We start from the raw sequence: 12,465 nt of genomic DNA on the forward strand, positions 1-12,465 counted from the left end.
TGAACACCCAGGACCGATTTCCCTTAAGATGGACTGGCTGGATCTCCCTGCAGTCCAAGGGACTCTCAAGAGTCTTTTCCACACCACAGTTCAAAAGCATCAATTCTTCTGCACTCAGCCCTCTTTATAGTCCAACTCTCACACCCATATATGAGCACTGGAAAAACCATAGCCTTGACTAGATGGACCTTTGTGGACAAAGTAATGTCTCTGCTTTTTAATATGCTGTCTAGGTTGGTCATAACTTTCCTTCCAAGGAATAAGCGTCTTTTAATTTCATGCCTGCAATCACCATCTGCAGTAATTTTGGAACCCAGAAAAATAAAGTCTGACACTGTTTCCACTGTTTCCCCATCTATTTCCCATGAAGTGATGGGACCGGATGCCATGATCTTCGTTTTCTGAATGTTGAGCTTTAAACCAACTTTTTCACTCGCCTCTCACTTTCATCAACAGGCTCTTTAGTTCTTCTTCACTTTCTGCCATAAGGGTGGTATCATCTGCATATCTGAGGTTATTGATATTTCTCCCGGCAATCTTGATTCCAGCTTGTGCTTCTTCCAGCCCAGCGTTTCTCATGATGTACTCTGCATATAAGTTAAATAAGCAGGGTGACAATATACAGCCTTGACGTACTCCTTTTCCTATTTGGAACCAGTCTGTTGTTCCATGTCCAGTTCTAACTGTTGCTTCCTGACGTGCATATGGGTTTCTCAAGAGGCAGGTCAGGTGGTCTGGTATTCCCATCTCTCTCAGAATTTTCCACAGTTTCTTGTGATCCACAGTCAAAGGTTATGGCATAGTCAATAAAGCAGAAATAGATGTTTTTCTGGAACTCTTGCTTTTTTGATGATCCAGCGAATGTTGGCAATTTGATCTCTGGTTCCTCTGTCTTTTCTAAAACCAGCTTGAACATCTGGAAGTTCACGGTTTTTTGAGACAAGCAAACTTTAATCAACCAACTGTCAATTTAGCAGTGTTTAGGAACCCGGAATCCTGAGTTATCATTTTCAAGCTGAGATAAAGAAAGGCTGCTAAGTCCAGGATAACTAGAGTGGTTCCATGCTAATGTATCCTTGCAACAAAATGAACGAACTCATTCTTGACAATCTTACAGGAGAGCTCTAATCAAAAGCTTTCTGGAAACGGAACACACTTTGGAAATTAGTGTAAAGTTATTTAACAAAGATCCACATGATCAAAGCAGCCGAGAAGTCTGGGAACCACTCATCTATAAAATGGTGGGCCTGAGCTAAAGAAACCAAGGCCTTGGGAGACAAAAATGACATGCTTAAGTACTACACCAGCTTGTATCCTTCTCTATATACAATCTGAGAAACAAATATGTACTGAGGATTACTATAGAATGTGGCTATATATCTTTCCCTTTGTCCCTTCTCCAGATAGGTGAGAGCACTTAAACTCTGGACAGGCCCAAGATGAAAGCTGATTACCTGCAGATAAGTATACTGCCATGAACTGCTCTTGACCCAGAATGTTCACTATGCTGGAGGAGAAGCTCCACAAGACATACATATTGGCTGCCATGTGAAACAAGGAGAAATGGCTGAACGCTGACAGCAACATTGGAGAACAAAGGACCTCTATAAGAGAAAGAAAACGTCCTGTAATTGTGCACACACACACAGCCAGGAAAAATGATCCGTTTTAGACTTTTTTCATTATCATTATGAAAAAAACATGCACAACAAACCAGAGCCAGTTAAAAGATTGGGGAAGATGGTTTAAGATAGCATTTTTCAAAGTGGTACAAAGCTACCTTAAATCTCTTTTCTATAGTAATCAATAAAAATTCTCAGGTCAACAAAAGCAACTTGTCCTATGGAAAAGTTAGCTAGAAAAAATAATTAGTAAATTATTTAAATAACGGAAATAAAACTGTATATAATAGTCTCTTTAAAGAGTAAACTTATAGTGATCACTGATCTTAAGTCACTAAAAAATTTTTATGGAAATCTATTATGTGGAAGGTACACTTTAGGTGCCTGGATACAGCTGTAAGAGAAATGAGATTCCTGTCTGCCACAAGCTTACAGCCTGTCCTCCAGATTTTGCTTATAACTACTGACAAGTTAGTCATATTTCTTATAGCACTTCAATTACCATAAAGCATATTTCCTTCATATTACCTCTACCTCAAAATAAAAATCACCCAAGTTAGACTTACTTGAGGCTGGATTGGATGTGAAGTATCTGATCATCGTCCGCTGCAGAGAAGGTACTCTCCACAAACAAAATACAAAAACATTTGCAGCTATGATTCCTACAAAATAAACATTTCTAATTTAGGAAATTAAAGATAAAAACAAAGAAAGTCTAATCAAAAGTCCACATTAATAAGATTTTCTACCACATTAAAGAGTATCACAAAAAAAAAGTATTACATACTTGGGAGAGGGGGTAAGTTAAGAAAAGTAAGTGAAATCAATGTTTTTGAGTATCAAAATTGTCATGGGTTGGTAAAGTCAGAAAATTCCTGTAAAACTGCAAATGCTCTAGGAGCTAACTTCCTTCACTCAGCTCCATATTTTACTTCTCAATAAATAATCAGATCTGTAATTACTGTTTGAAAATGGCCAAGTCAAAGACAGAAGTAATGTACAGAATTAGGTTCTTTGGCCAAGAGTAAAAAAGCTATAAAACATCACTTCTTTTTCCAAAGGGAATGGTATGCTTCTTTAACTTTTGAATAGCTTTCAGAAACACCTAGGGATCATCTGTGCAGGGACTTCCCTGGTGGCCCAGTGGTTCACACTATGCATTTCCACCGCAGGAGATGCAGGTTCGATTCCTAGTCTGGGAACTAAGATTCCATACACCGCTCAACACAGCCCAAAAATAAGTCTAAAAAAAAAAAAGATCATCCATATAGATGAAGATCCACAGGTCTGCAAAAAGTACTCATTATTTAAGAATTCAGGAATAGTTTGGAAGAATTTTGCAATTGCTTTTGAAAATATGTTTACATGTGGGAGTCAGGTGACTTTTTCTGCAAGAAGTTGCTAGAACTACCACTAAATTAAGTAAGCTTTTTGACAAAATAGTTAAACAGTTAAAAAGTCTATTGACTAGTAGGTTTATGACACAATAGTTAATTCTGAAGAACTAAGTTATTAAGAACTACAAACTTTAAAAAATACATTAATTTTAGGTACCACAACTCCTTACACATAGTAGGCACGCACCTACTTGAATTAAAGAAATTTAAACATGTATTCATTCCTCCAATCTCTTTAAGCAACAGGCAACTAGCCCTTTCAACTTCAATTCTAGCAACATTCTGCTAAGCCAGAATTTCTAATCTAGTGCTCTTTCTACTAGACAGAGACATAGATAGCCAAGGGAATTTCTTTTGACCTTGGCTACTCTAGGACTTCAGACACCAAACGGCTCCTTAACTGGGAAACAGTATATGCTGGTCCCCAGAAGCAAGTGAGCAGGAAAGGAGGTGACAATCCTCTGAAGAAGCAGTGTACACTGTCTAAAGTTAAGGGTGAAGAAAACTAGCAAGACTGACTCTGTCCTACTTACACTGTAACCCAGGCAAGAGGCCTAACATCTTAGCCTCAGTTTTCTCTTCTTTAAAAAAAAAAACCTACCTCGAAGAGTTGAAAGATGACTAGATGAGAAAATATGACTAAATGCAGTGATCACACAGTGATAACTCAAAAATTGAAAATTATGGTATAAAGGGAATAGCCTTTTTAGGTCTGAATCCTAAAGGCATGCCCTTCGAAGGTTTGTGGCCTGTGGCATTTCACGGCCTTCACTTCAGTTTCTTCATTGTAAAGTGAGAATAAAACTTGCTAAACATCATGAGGGTCGTATGTGTGTGTGTGTCACTCAGTCATAACTGGCTCTTTGTGACCACATAGACTGTAGCCCACCAGGCTCCTTTGACCATGGAATTCCCCAGGCATTAATACTGGAGTGGGGAGCCATTCCTTTCTCCTGGGGATCGTCCCAACCCAGGGATCAAACCTGGGTCTCCTGCATTGTAGTTGGATTCTTTACCTTCTGAGCCACCAGGAAAGCCCCATAGTGCATACATCTAGTATGTAGATTACTCCAAGAAAAGGTTTCCCTCTCCCTCTTTTTCCTTTTAGAGGTGGAAGTGTTTAAGGTCTCTGTTTGTATCCCCATTTAGGAGAAGCGTTACTTGCCTCCTCCTAACTCAGTCATGCCTAGGACTAGCTTGGCACTATTGATTTGGAAAGGTTGCTGGTGCCTCAGCGCCTACCTTTGCCGAAAGTGATGTACTTGATTTTATCAGCAAGAATATGGAATAAAGACCTTCAAAACTTCTCTCCTTCAAAAAAACAGTGAAAAAGTTGGCCCCTCCAAAAATGTTAGAATCAACTTTTTCAGAACTCTGGAAACTAGCCAAAGGCTTGCAGCAATCCAACTTTTTTTTTTTTTTTTTTTAAAGAAAAATGATGAAACTCAGTAAGAATAGTGAGCTTTGAGGCATTTTAACTTGCTCTAGTCACAGGCCTCACTTTCCAGATATAAGTTACATGAAAACAATCCACTTTCCCAGTGCTGCCTGGCAACCACCCGAGATTGCAGAATGGAGCTGAATCTCTTCCAAAGCCTTGTTCCCAAAGAACTATCATCATCTGACCTATCTGATAATAATTTCTTGGAAGACCCCACTAGCAAGGATGTCTGTATTTGATCTGACTGGGAGCTCAAGTGCAAAATTCATTCCCCAGGAAGAATCTGTCAAAAGCAATTATAGGCAAGTGTTTAAGTTCCCAGCTGGCTGAGGTGATGGATAATAGAGACTAAACAAAAATCTTAAAAGGAAAATATTAGCAATGAGATATTCACAGGTGCTTACAAAACCTCACATATTCCTGGGATCTAGAAAGTCACAAGAATAAAAAAACAGTAGACTTCAAGATGGTATTTGTTACTAGAGACAAAGAATGATATTACATAATGACAAAAGGGTAAAAAAAAAAATATCTGGATATCTATGAGGAAGATATGACCATTATAAACATATATGCTCCTAACAATAGAAACCCAAAATGTATGAAGTAAAAATTGACAAAACTTAAGGGAAAAATAAATGACTCAATAATAGTTGGGAAACTTCAATACTTCATTTGTGACAATGGATAGAATTAGATGATCAGCAAGGATGTAGAAGATTCTAATACTATAAATCAACTTGACCTAACAGACATCTATAGAACATACCACTCAAGAGAATACACATCCTTCTGGGACACACATGGACCATTATCCAGGACAGACCATATGTTCAGCCACAAAACAAGTCTCAATAGATTTTCAAACTGAAAATTTCAAAACAGAAATTATAAAAAGTATGTTCTCTGACAACAGTGGGATAAAATTACAAGTCAATAATAAATTTGTAAAATTCAAAAATATGTAGAATGTAAGAGGGAGGGCCTCCCCTTTTAACGTTTCTAAAGGAATGTTTACTAAAAAGGGGTGTGAGCGCTTCCTATTTGTAAGTGTGTATTCATACTGAATAAGGAGAAGAGGAAGACTTGGGTTCTCTGTTGGCATGTTAAGCACAGAGAAAGATGCTTGACAGCATGCTAACTGAAGCCAGAGCAAATATATCTCCATCAGGTTATCAGGAACTCTTCAGTAGAAAGCTGAGGCCTTAACTGATTAGTGATTGATCACATTGGATTTGGTTACAAGATGGAAGTGCTGGCTGGGTTAAGCATCCAAAGAAAAGAATGAAGCAGACTAATTTAAGTGTTAACTTAGGTTTCTGGATTTGAAACTGAGCTTCTCATCACTCAGGTACAATTTTGTGATGATATTTTTGCCTGTTTGTTTTTTTTTTTTTGGATTGCTCTTAAGAGTCTTTTCTCAGCATATTATTCTGCTCTTGCCTCTGTCCTCCTTGGGGCACTTCAGTTCTGCATGCTACCCCTGGGATCTCTACTCTTGCTATGTGAATGACAAGATGTAAGTGACTATTATAGTAAATGCTCTTTGTAAAAAAAAAAAAAATTTAATGTTTTTAAAAATGTATACATTTTATGGGCTTCCCAGGTGGTCTAGTGTTAAGAACCCACCTGCCAGTACAGGTAGACTTAAGAGACCAGGGTTCAATCCCTGGATCGAGAAGATCCCCTGGAGGAGGGCATGGCAACCCTTTCCAGTATTCTTGCCTAGAGAATTCGATGGACAGAGGAGCCTGGCAGGCTGGAGTCCAAAGGGAAGCACAGAGTCAGACATGACTGAAGCAACCTAGCACACACACACACATACATTTTATAGTCCAGCTTATCAATTTGATATTTTGCTGTCAAGTATGTTTTTCAACCTATATTTATCCATCCTATTGATAAATGCTAGTGATTTAAAAAATGTGAAAATCATACACTCTTAAATAACCAATAAATAGATCAAAGAAGAAATCACAAGGAAAATTAGGAAGTACTTTGAAATGAATGAAAAAAAAAAAAAGAACATACATCCCATGAACTGAATTGTGTCCTCCTAAGATTCATATGTTGAAGACCTAATCCTTAATGGGACGGTATCTGGGGATGGGACCTTAGGAGGTAATCAGAGGTGGGGCCTTCATGATGGGATTAATGTCCTTAGAGAGATACCAGAGAGCATGCTCTGGCTGTACCTGCCATATGAAGACATAGCAAGAAGGTGGCAGTCTGTAAGCTAAGAAAGATCTCACCAGAAACTGACCAAGCTGGACTTCGAACCCCAGAATTATGAGAAAATTAATTTCTGTTGCTTAAGGCACCTGGTCTATGGTGTAATATTTTGTTATGGCAGATCATGCTCAGCCAATACAAAAACTTAAGAGGATATAGCAAAAACAGGGCTGTGAATGCCTACACTAAAAAAGACCTCAAAGCAATAACCTAAGCTTCCACTTTAACAAACTAGGAGGGGAAAAAAGAATAAAGTAAACAGAAAGCCAAGTAGAAGGAAGGAAATAATAAAGAGTTTGGATGAAGTAGAGACTAGAAAACTAGAGAAAAATCAATGAAACTGAAAGCTGGTTCTTTGACATCATCAGTTGACAAACCTTTAGCTAGACTGACAAAGACAAAAAGACTCAAAATCCCTAAAATTAGGAAAGAAAGCAGAATGTTACTACTGACCTTACAGAAATGAAAAGGATTCTAAGAATACTATGAACAGTAGCATATCAACAAATGAGAATAACTTAGATGAAACTGACAAATTCCCAGAAAGACAAAGCATTGAAACTGACTCAAGAAGAAAGACAAAATCTGAATAGGCCTTTATAAGAAGTAAAGAGACTGAATTATTAATAACAATCAAAAAATTCACATAAATAAAAGCCCAAGGGCCTCCCTGCTGGCACAGTGGTAAAGAATCTGCCTGCCAAAGCAGGGGACACAGGTTCGATCCCTGGTCCGGGAGAATCCCACATGCTGTGGAGCAACTAGGCCCATGCGCCACAACTACTGAGCCTGTGCTCTAGAGCCTGGGAGCTGCAACTGCTGAAGCCTGCACACCTAGAGCCTTGTTCCACGTGAGAAGCCCACAAACCTCAACTAGGAGTAGGCCCTGCTCACTGCAACTAGAGAAAAAGCCCACACAGCAATGAGGGCCCAGCACAGTCATAAACAAACAAATAATAAAAGCCCAAGACCAGATGGCTTAACTGGTATATTACATTCCGAGAGCTGCTATAATTAATTACTACAAACTAGATGGCTTAAATCAATAAAAATGTATTCTCCTACAGTTCTGGAGGACAGAACTGTCAACTGGGTCATGCTTCCTTATGAAGAATCTAGGAAAGATTCTTTCCTTCTTCCTAGGTTCTGCTGGTTCTCGGCATTTCTTGGCTTACAGCAGCACCTCTCCAATCTCTGGCTCCCTCACTTCACAGGCCCGTTTTTTCTATTGGTGTCTTTCTGTTCTCTTCCCTTATTATAAGGACACAAGTCATTGGATTCAGGGTGTACCTTAATCTAATATGATCTAACTATTTCAATTAAGATAACACTGAGTTTCTGGGTTACTCTATTTCAAATAATACTGAGTTTCAGGGTAGACTTTACGTTGACATCAAAATCAGACAAAGACATCACAAGAAAACTATCAACATCCATTATGAACACAAATAGAAAATCATCAAGAAAATACTGTCATATCAAATTCAGCAGAATATAAGAAATTATAAACCATGCCCAAGTGAAACTTTTTCAGGAATGCAAAACTGGTTCAACATACTGTAATCAATATAACACTCCATATTAACAACATTGGAAGACTCACAATTCTGTCTAAAAACTTAAAATACAAAGCTACAGTAATCAAGACAGTATGTCCAAAAGATATGCATATTGACCAGTGGAATGGAATGAGAGTCCAGAAGTACATCCATACATCTATGTAAACTACCTTGTTTTTTTAAAACTGTGGTCCCAGACAATTCAATGGGAAAAGAATAGCCTTTTTAATGACAAAGGAAGCAAGACTAAACAATGCTGCAAAGATAGTCTCTTATGTAAAAAAAAAAAATGAAATTAGATCATTTTTTAATTCCATACACACAAAAAGGCTCAAATAGATTAAAGACCTAAATATGAGACCAGACATTATAAAACTCCTAAAGGAAAATATAGGCAGAACACTTTCTGACATAAATCGCAGCAATATCTTTTTCAACCCATCTCCCAGGATAATGGAAATAAAACTAAACAAATGTGACCTACTTAAACTCAACAGCTTTTACAAAGCAAAGGAAACAATAAAATGAAAAGACAACCCACAGATTGGGAGAAAATACTTGCAAGCAATGTGACTGACAAGGGATTAGTCTCTAAAATTTATAAACAGTTCATGATGCTTCATAGCATCAAAACAACCCAGTCAAAAAATGGGCAGAAGATCTAAACAGACAATTCTCCAAAGAAAACACAGAGATGACCAAGAGGCACATGAAAAGATGTTCAACATCACTACTTATCAGAGAAATGCAAATCAAAACTACAATAAGATATCCCCTCACACCAGTCAAAATGGCTATCATAAAAAATCTACAAACAAATGCTGGAGAGGGTTTGGAGAGAAGAGAAGCCTCCTACACTTGGTGGAAATGTAAACTGGTACAGCTCCTATGGAGAACAGTATGGAGTTTCTTTAAAAAACTAAAAATAGAGCTACCGTATGACCCTGCAATCCCACTCCTGGGCATATATCTGGGGAAAAACATGAGCTGAAAGGATACGTGAATCCCAATGTTCACTGCAGCACTGTTCACAATAACCAAGACAGGGAAGTGACCTAAATGTCCATCAAAAGAGGATTGCATAAAGAAGATGTGGTACACATATACAATGGAATATTACTCAGCCACTGAAAAGAATGAAATAATGCCATTTGTAGCAACATGGATGGACCTTGAAACTGTCATACTGAGTGAAGTCAATCAGACAAAGGAGGAGAAATATCATGTGATATCCTTTATGTGTGGAATCTAAAAATAAATTATACAAATGACCTTACCAACAGACTTATGGACTTAGAGAACAAACTTATGGTTGGGAGGAAAGAGGCGAAGGGACAGTTAAGGAATTTGGGATGGACATGTACACACTGCTGTATTTAAAATGGATAACCAACAAGGATGTACTGTACGGCACATGGAATTCTGCTCAATGTTATGTGGTGGCTTACATGTATAGCATGAGTCCGTTGGCTATTCACTTGAAACTATCACAACATTGTTAATCAACTATCCCCCAACACAAAATTTAAAAAAAATTTTTTTAAGAAAAAAGAATAGTCTTTTTAACAAATGGTGCTGAAGCAAGTAGCTATCCACCAGGAAAAGAATGAATTTGGACACCTTCCTCAAACTGAATACAAACCGTACTTCAAAGTGAATAAAAAACCTAAGTGTAAAAACTAAAACTATAAAACTCTTAGAAAAGGTGGAAATTTTTGTGACTGTGGATTAGGCCACAGTTTCCTTGATATAAAGCACAATAAAATAAGAAGTGAATAAAATGGACTTCATTAAAATTAAAAGTTTGTGCTGCAAAGAACACTATTAAAGTGATGACAATGCACAGAATAGGAAAAATACTTGCAAATTATGTCTAAAAAAGATCTAATATCCAAAACATATAAAGAAATCTTACAGCTCAACAAAAAGACAACTCAAAAAATGAACAAAGCAAGACTTCCCTGGCAGTCCAATGATGAGGACTCCACGATTCCACTGCAGGGGGCAAGGGTTCAACCCCTGATCCAGGAACTAAGATCCCAGTGTGGTCCAGCCAAAAAAAAAAAAATCCTTGGACAAAGATTTTTTTTTTAATTTGACTGTGCTTGGTCACAGTTGTGGCATGTGGGATTTAGTTCCCTGACCAGGAATTGAACCTGGACCCCCTGAATTGGGAGTATAGTCTAAGCCACTGGACCACCAGGGAAGTCCCTGGACAAAGGATTTAAATAGACATTTCTCTAAAGAATAAATGGACACTTGCATATGAAAAGATGCTTGGCATTACTAGTCATTAGGGAAATGCAGTCAAAACAATGAGATATCACTTGCTATACATTAAGATGGCTGTTATTAAAAGAAAGAAAAGAAGAAACTAACAAGCATTGGCAAAGATAAGGAGAAACGAACTCTTGTACGTTGTTGGTGAGAATATAAAATGGTGCAACTACTGTGAAAGTCAGCAGTTTCTCAAAAAGTTAAACACAGAATTATCATATGATGCAATTCCATTCCTAAATATATATGCCAAAAAACAGGAAGCAGGGACTAAAACACACTTACCCATAAATGTTCTTAGCAGCATTATTCATGAGCGCCAAAAGGTGAAAACAAACCAATGCCCATGGACAGATGACTGGATAAATAAAATGTAGTGTGTATCCATACAATGCAATCTTATTCAGACTTAATACAATGGGAAAAGGTCTCTTCAAATGGTGTTGGGAAAGCGGGACAGCCATGTCTAAATCAGTGAAGTTAGAGTACACCCTCTCATCATACACAAAAATTAACTCAAAATGGCTTAAAGTCTTAAACATAAGATATGACACCTTAAAACTCCTGCAAAAGATCAAAGGCAAAACATTCTGACAGAAATCATACCAATGTTTTCTTGGGTCAGTCTTCCGAGGCAACAAAAATAAATAAAAACAACAACAAACGAGACCTGGTCAAACTACAACCTTTTGCAGAGCAAAGGAAACCATAAACAAAATGAAAAAAAAAAACAATCTACAGAATGGGAGAAAACATCTGCAAACAATGCAACTGACAAGGGCTTAACTTCCAAAGAAGAAATACAGATGGCCAACAGACACATGAAAAGAGGCTCAACACTGCTAATTATTAGAGAAATGCAAACCAAAACTAAAACTATAATGAAGTATCACTACACACTGGTCAGAATGGCCATCGTGCTGGAAAAGGTGTGTGGAGAAAAGAGAAACCTCCTCCTATGTTATTTGTCGGAATGTAAGATGTTGCGGCCACTGTGGAAAACAGTATGGAGGTTTCTCTGAAAACTAAGAATTACCATATGATCCAGCACTCCCATTCCTGGGCATACATCCCAGACATACCTCAAAAAAGATACATGCACACCTATATTCACAGCAGCACTTATTTACAATAGCCAAGATATGAAAAAAACCTAGATGTCCATCAACAGATGAATGGACAAAGATGTGGCACATATATACAACAGAATACTATTCAGATATAAAAAATGAAACACCATTCACAGCAACAGGATGCAACTAGAGATCTTCATACTAAGCGAAGTCAGAAACAGACAAATATGATGTGTCACTTACATGTGGAATCTAAAATATGACACAAATGCACCTATCCAGGGCTTCCCTGGTGACTCAGAAGGTAAAGAAACTGCCTGCAATGTGGGAGACCCAGGTTCAACCCCTGGGTCAGGAAGATTCCTTGAAGAAGGGCATGGCAACTCACTCCAGTGTTCTTACCTGGAGAATTCTATAGACAGAGGAGCCTGGCTGGGCTACAATCCATGAGACTGCAAAGAGTCAGACACGACTGAACAACTAACATACACATGCACACACACGAAACAGAAACAGACTCACAGAGAACAGACTTGTGGTTCCCAAGCAGGAGGAAGCTGGAGGAGGGATGGTGGGCTGGGAAGCTGGGGTTAGCAGATGTAAGCTTTAGTATACAGAAGGGATAAACAACAACATCCTACTGTATATACAGCACAGTTTTTATAGTTTATAATTTTTCTATGATAAACTATAATGGAAAAGAGTATTTAAAAAAAGGAAGGTACATGTATAAATATATATATAACTGAATCACTTTGCTGAACAGCAGAAATTAACACAACATTGTAAATCAACTACAGTTTTAATTGAAAACAAAACCAGTATTTAGCATTAAAAAAGAACGAAATTATGATATATGCTAAA

General features: G+C 37.8%; 1 protein-coding gene across 1 annotated transcript in view; it reads right to left on the reverse strand.

Moving 5' to 3' along the window:
- PARL (presenilin associated rhomboid like) overlaps nucleotides 1-12,465 on the reverse strand; it is a 53,247-nt gene that overhangs the window by 17,525 nt on the left and 23,257 nt on the right. The window contains exons 5-6 of the mRNA XM_040251840.1: nucleotides 2,189-2,284; nucleotides 1,455-1,604 (exon numbers count right to left, since the gene is read on the reverse strand). Coding sequence (XP_040107774.1) covers nucleotides 1,455-1,604; nucleotides 2,189-2,284 — 246 coding nt within the window. The remainder of the gene's footprint in view (nucleotides 1-1,454; nucleotides 1,605-2,188; nucleotides 2,285-12,465) is intronic.

This window comes from Oryx dammah, unplaced genomic scaffold (assembly GCF_014754425.2).
Source record: "Oryx dammah isolate SB20612 unplaced genomic scaffold, SCBI_Odam_1.1 HiC_scaffold_2, whole genome shotgun sequence".
Classification (NCBI taxonomy): Eukaryota; Metazoa; Chordata; class Mammalia; order Artiodactyla; family Bovidae; genus Oryx; species Oryx dammah.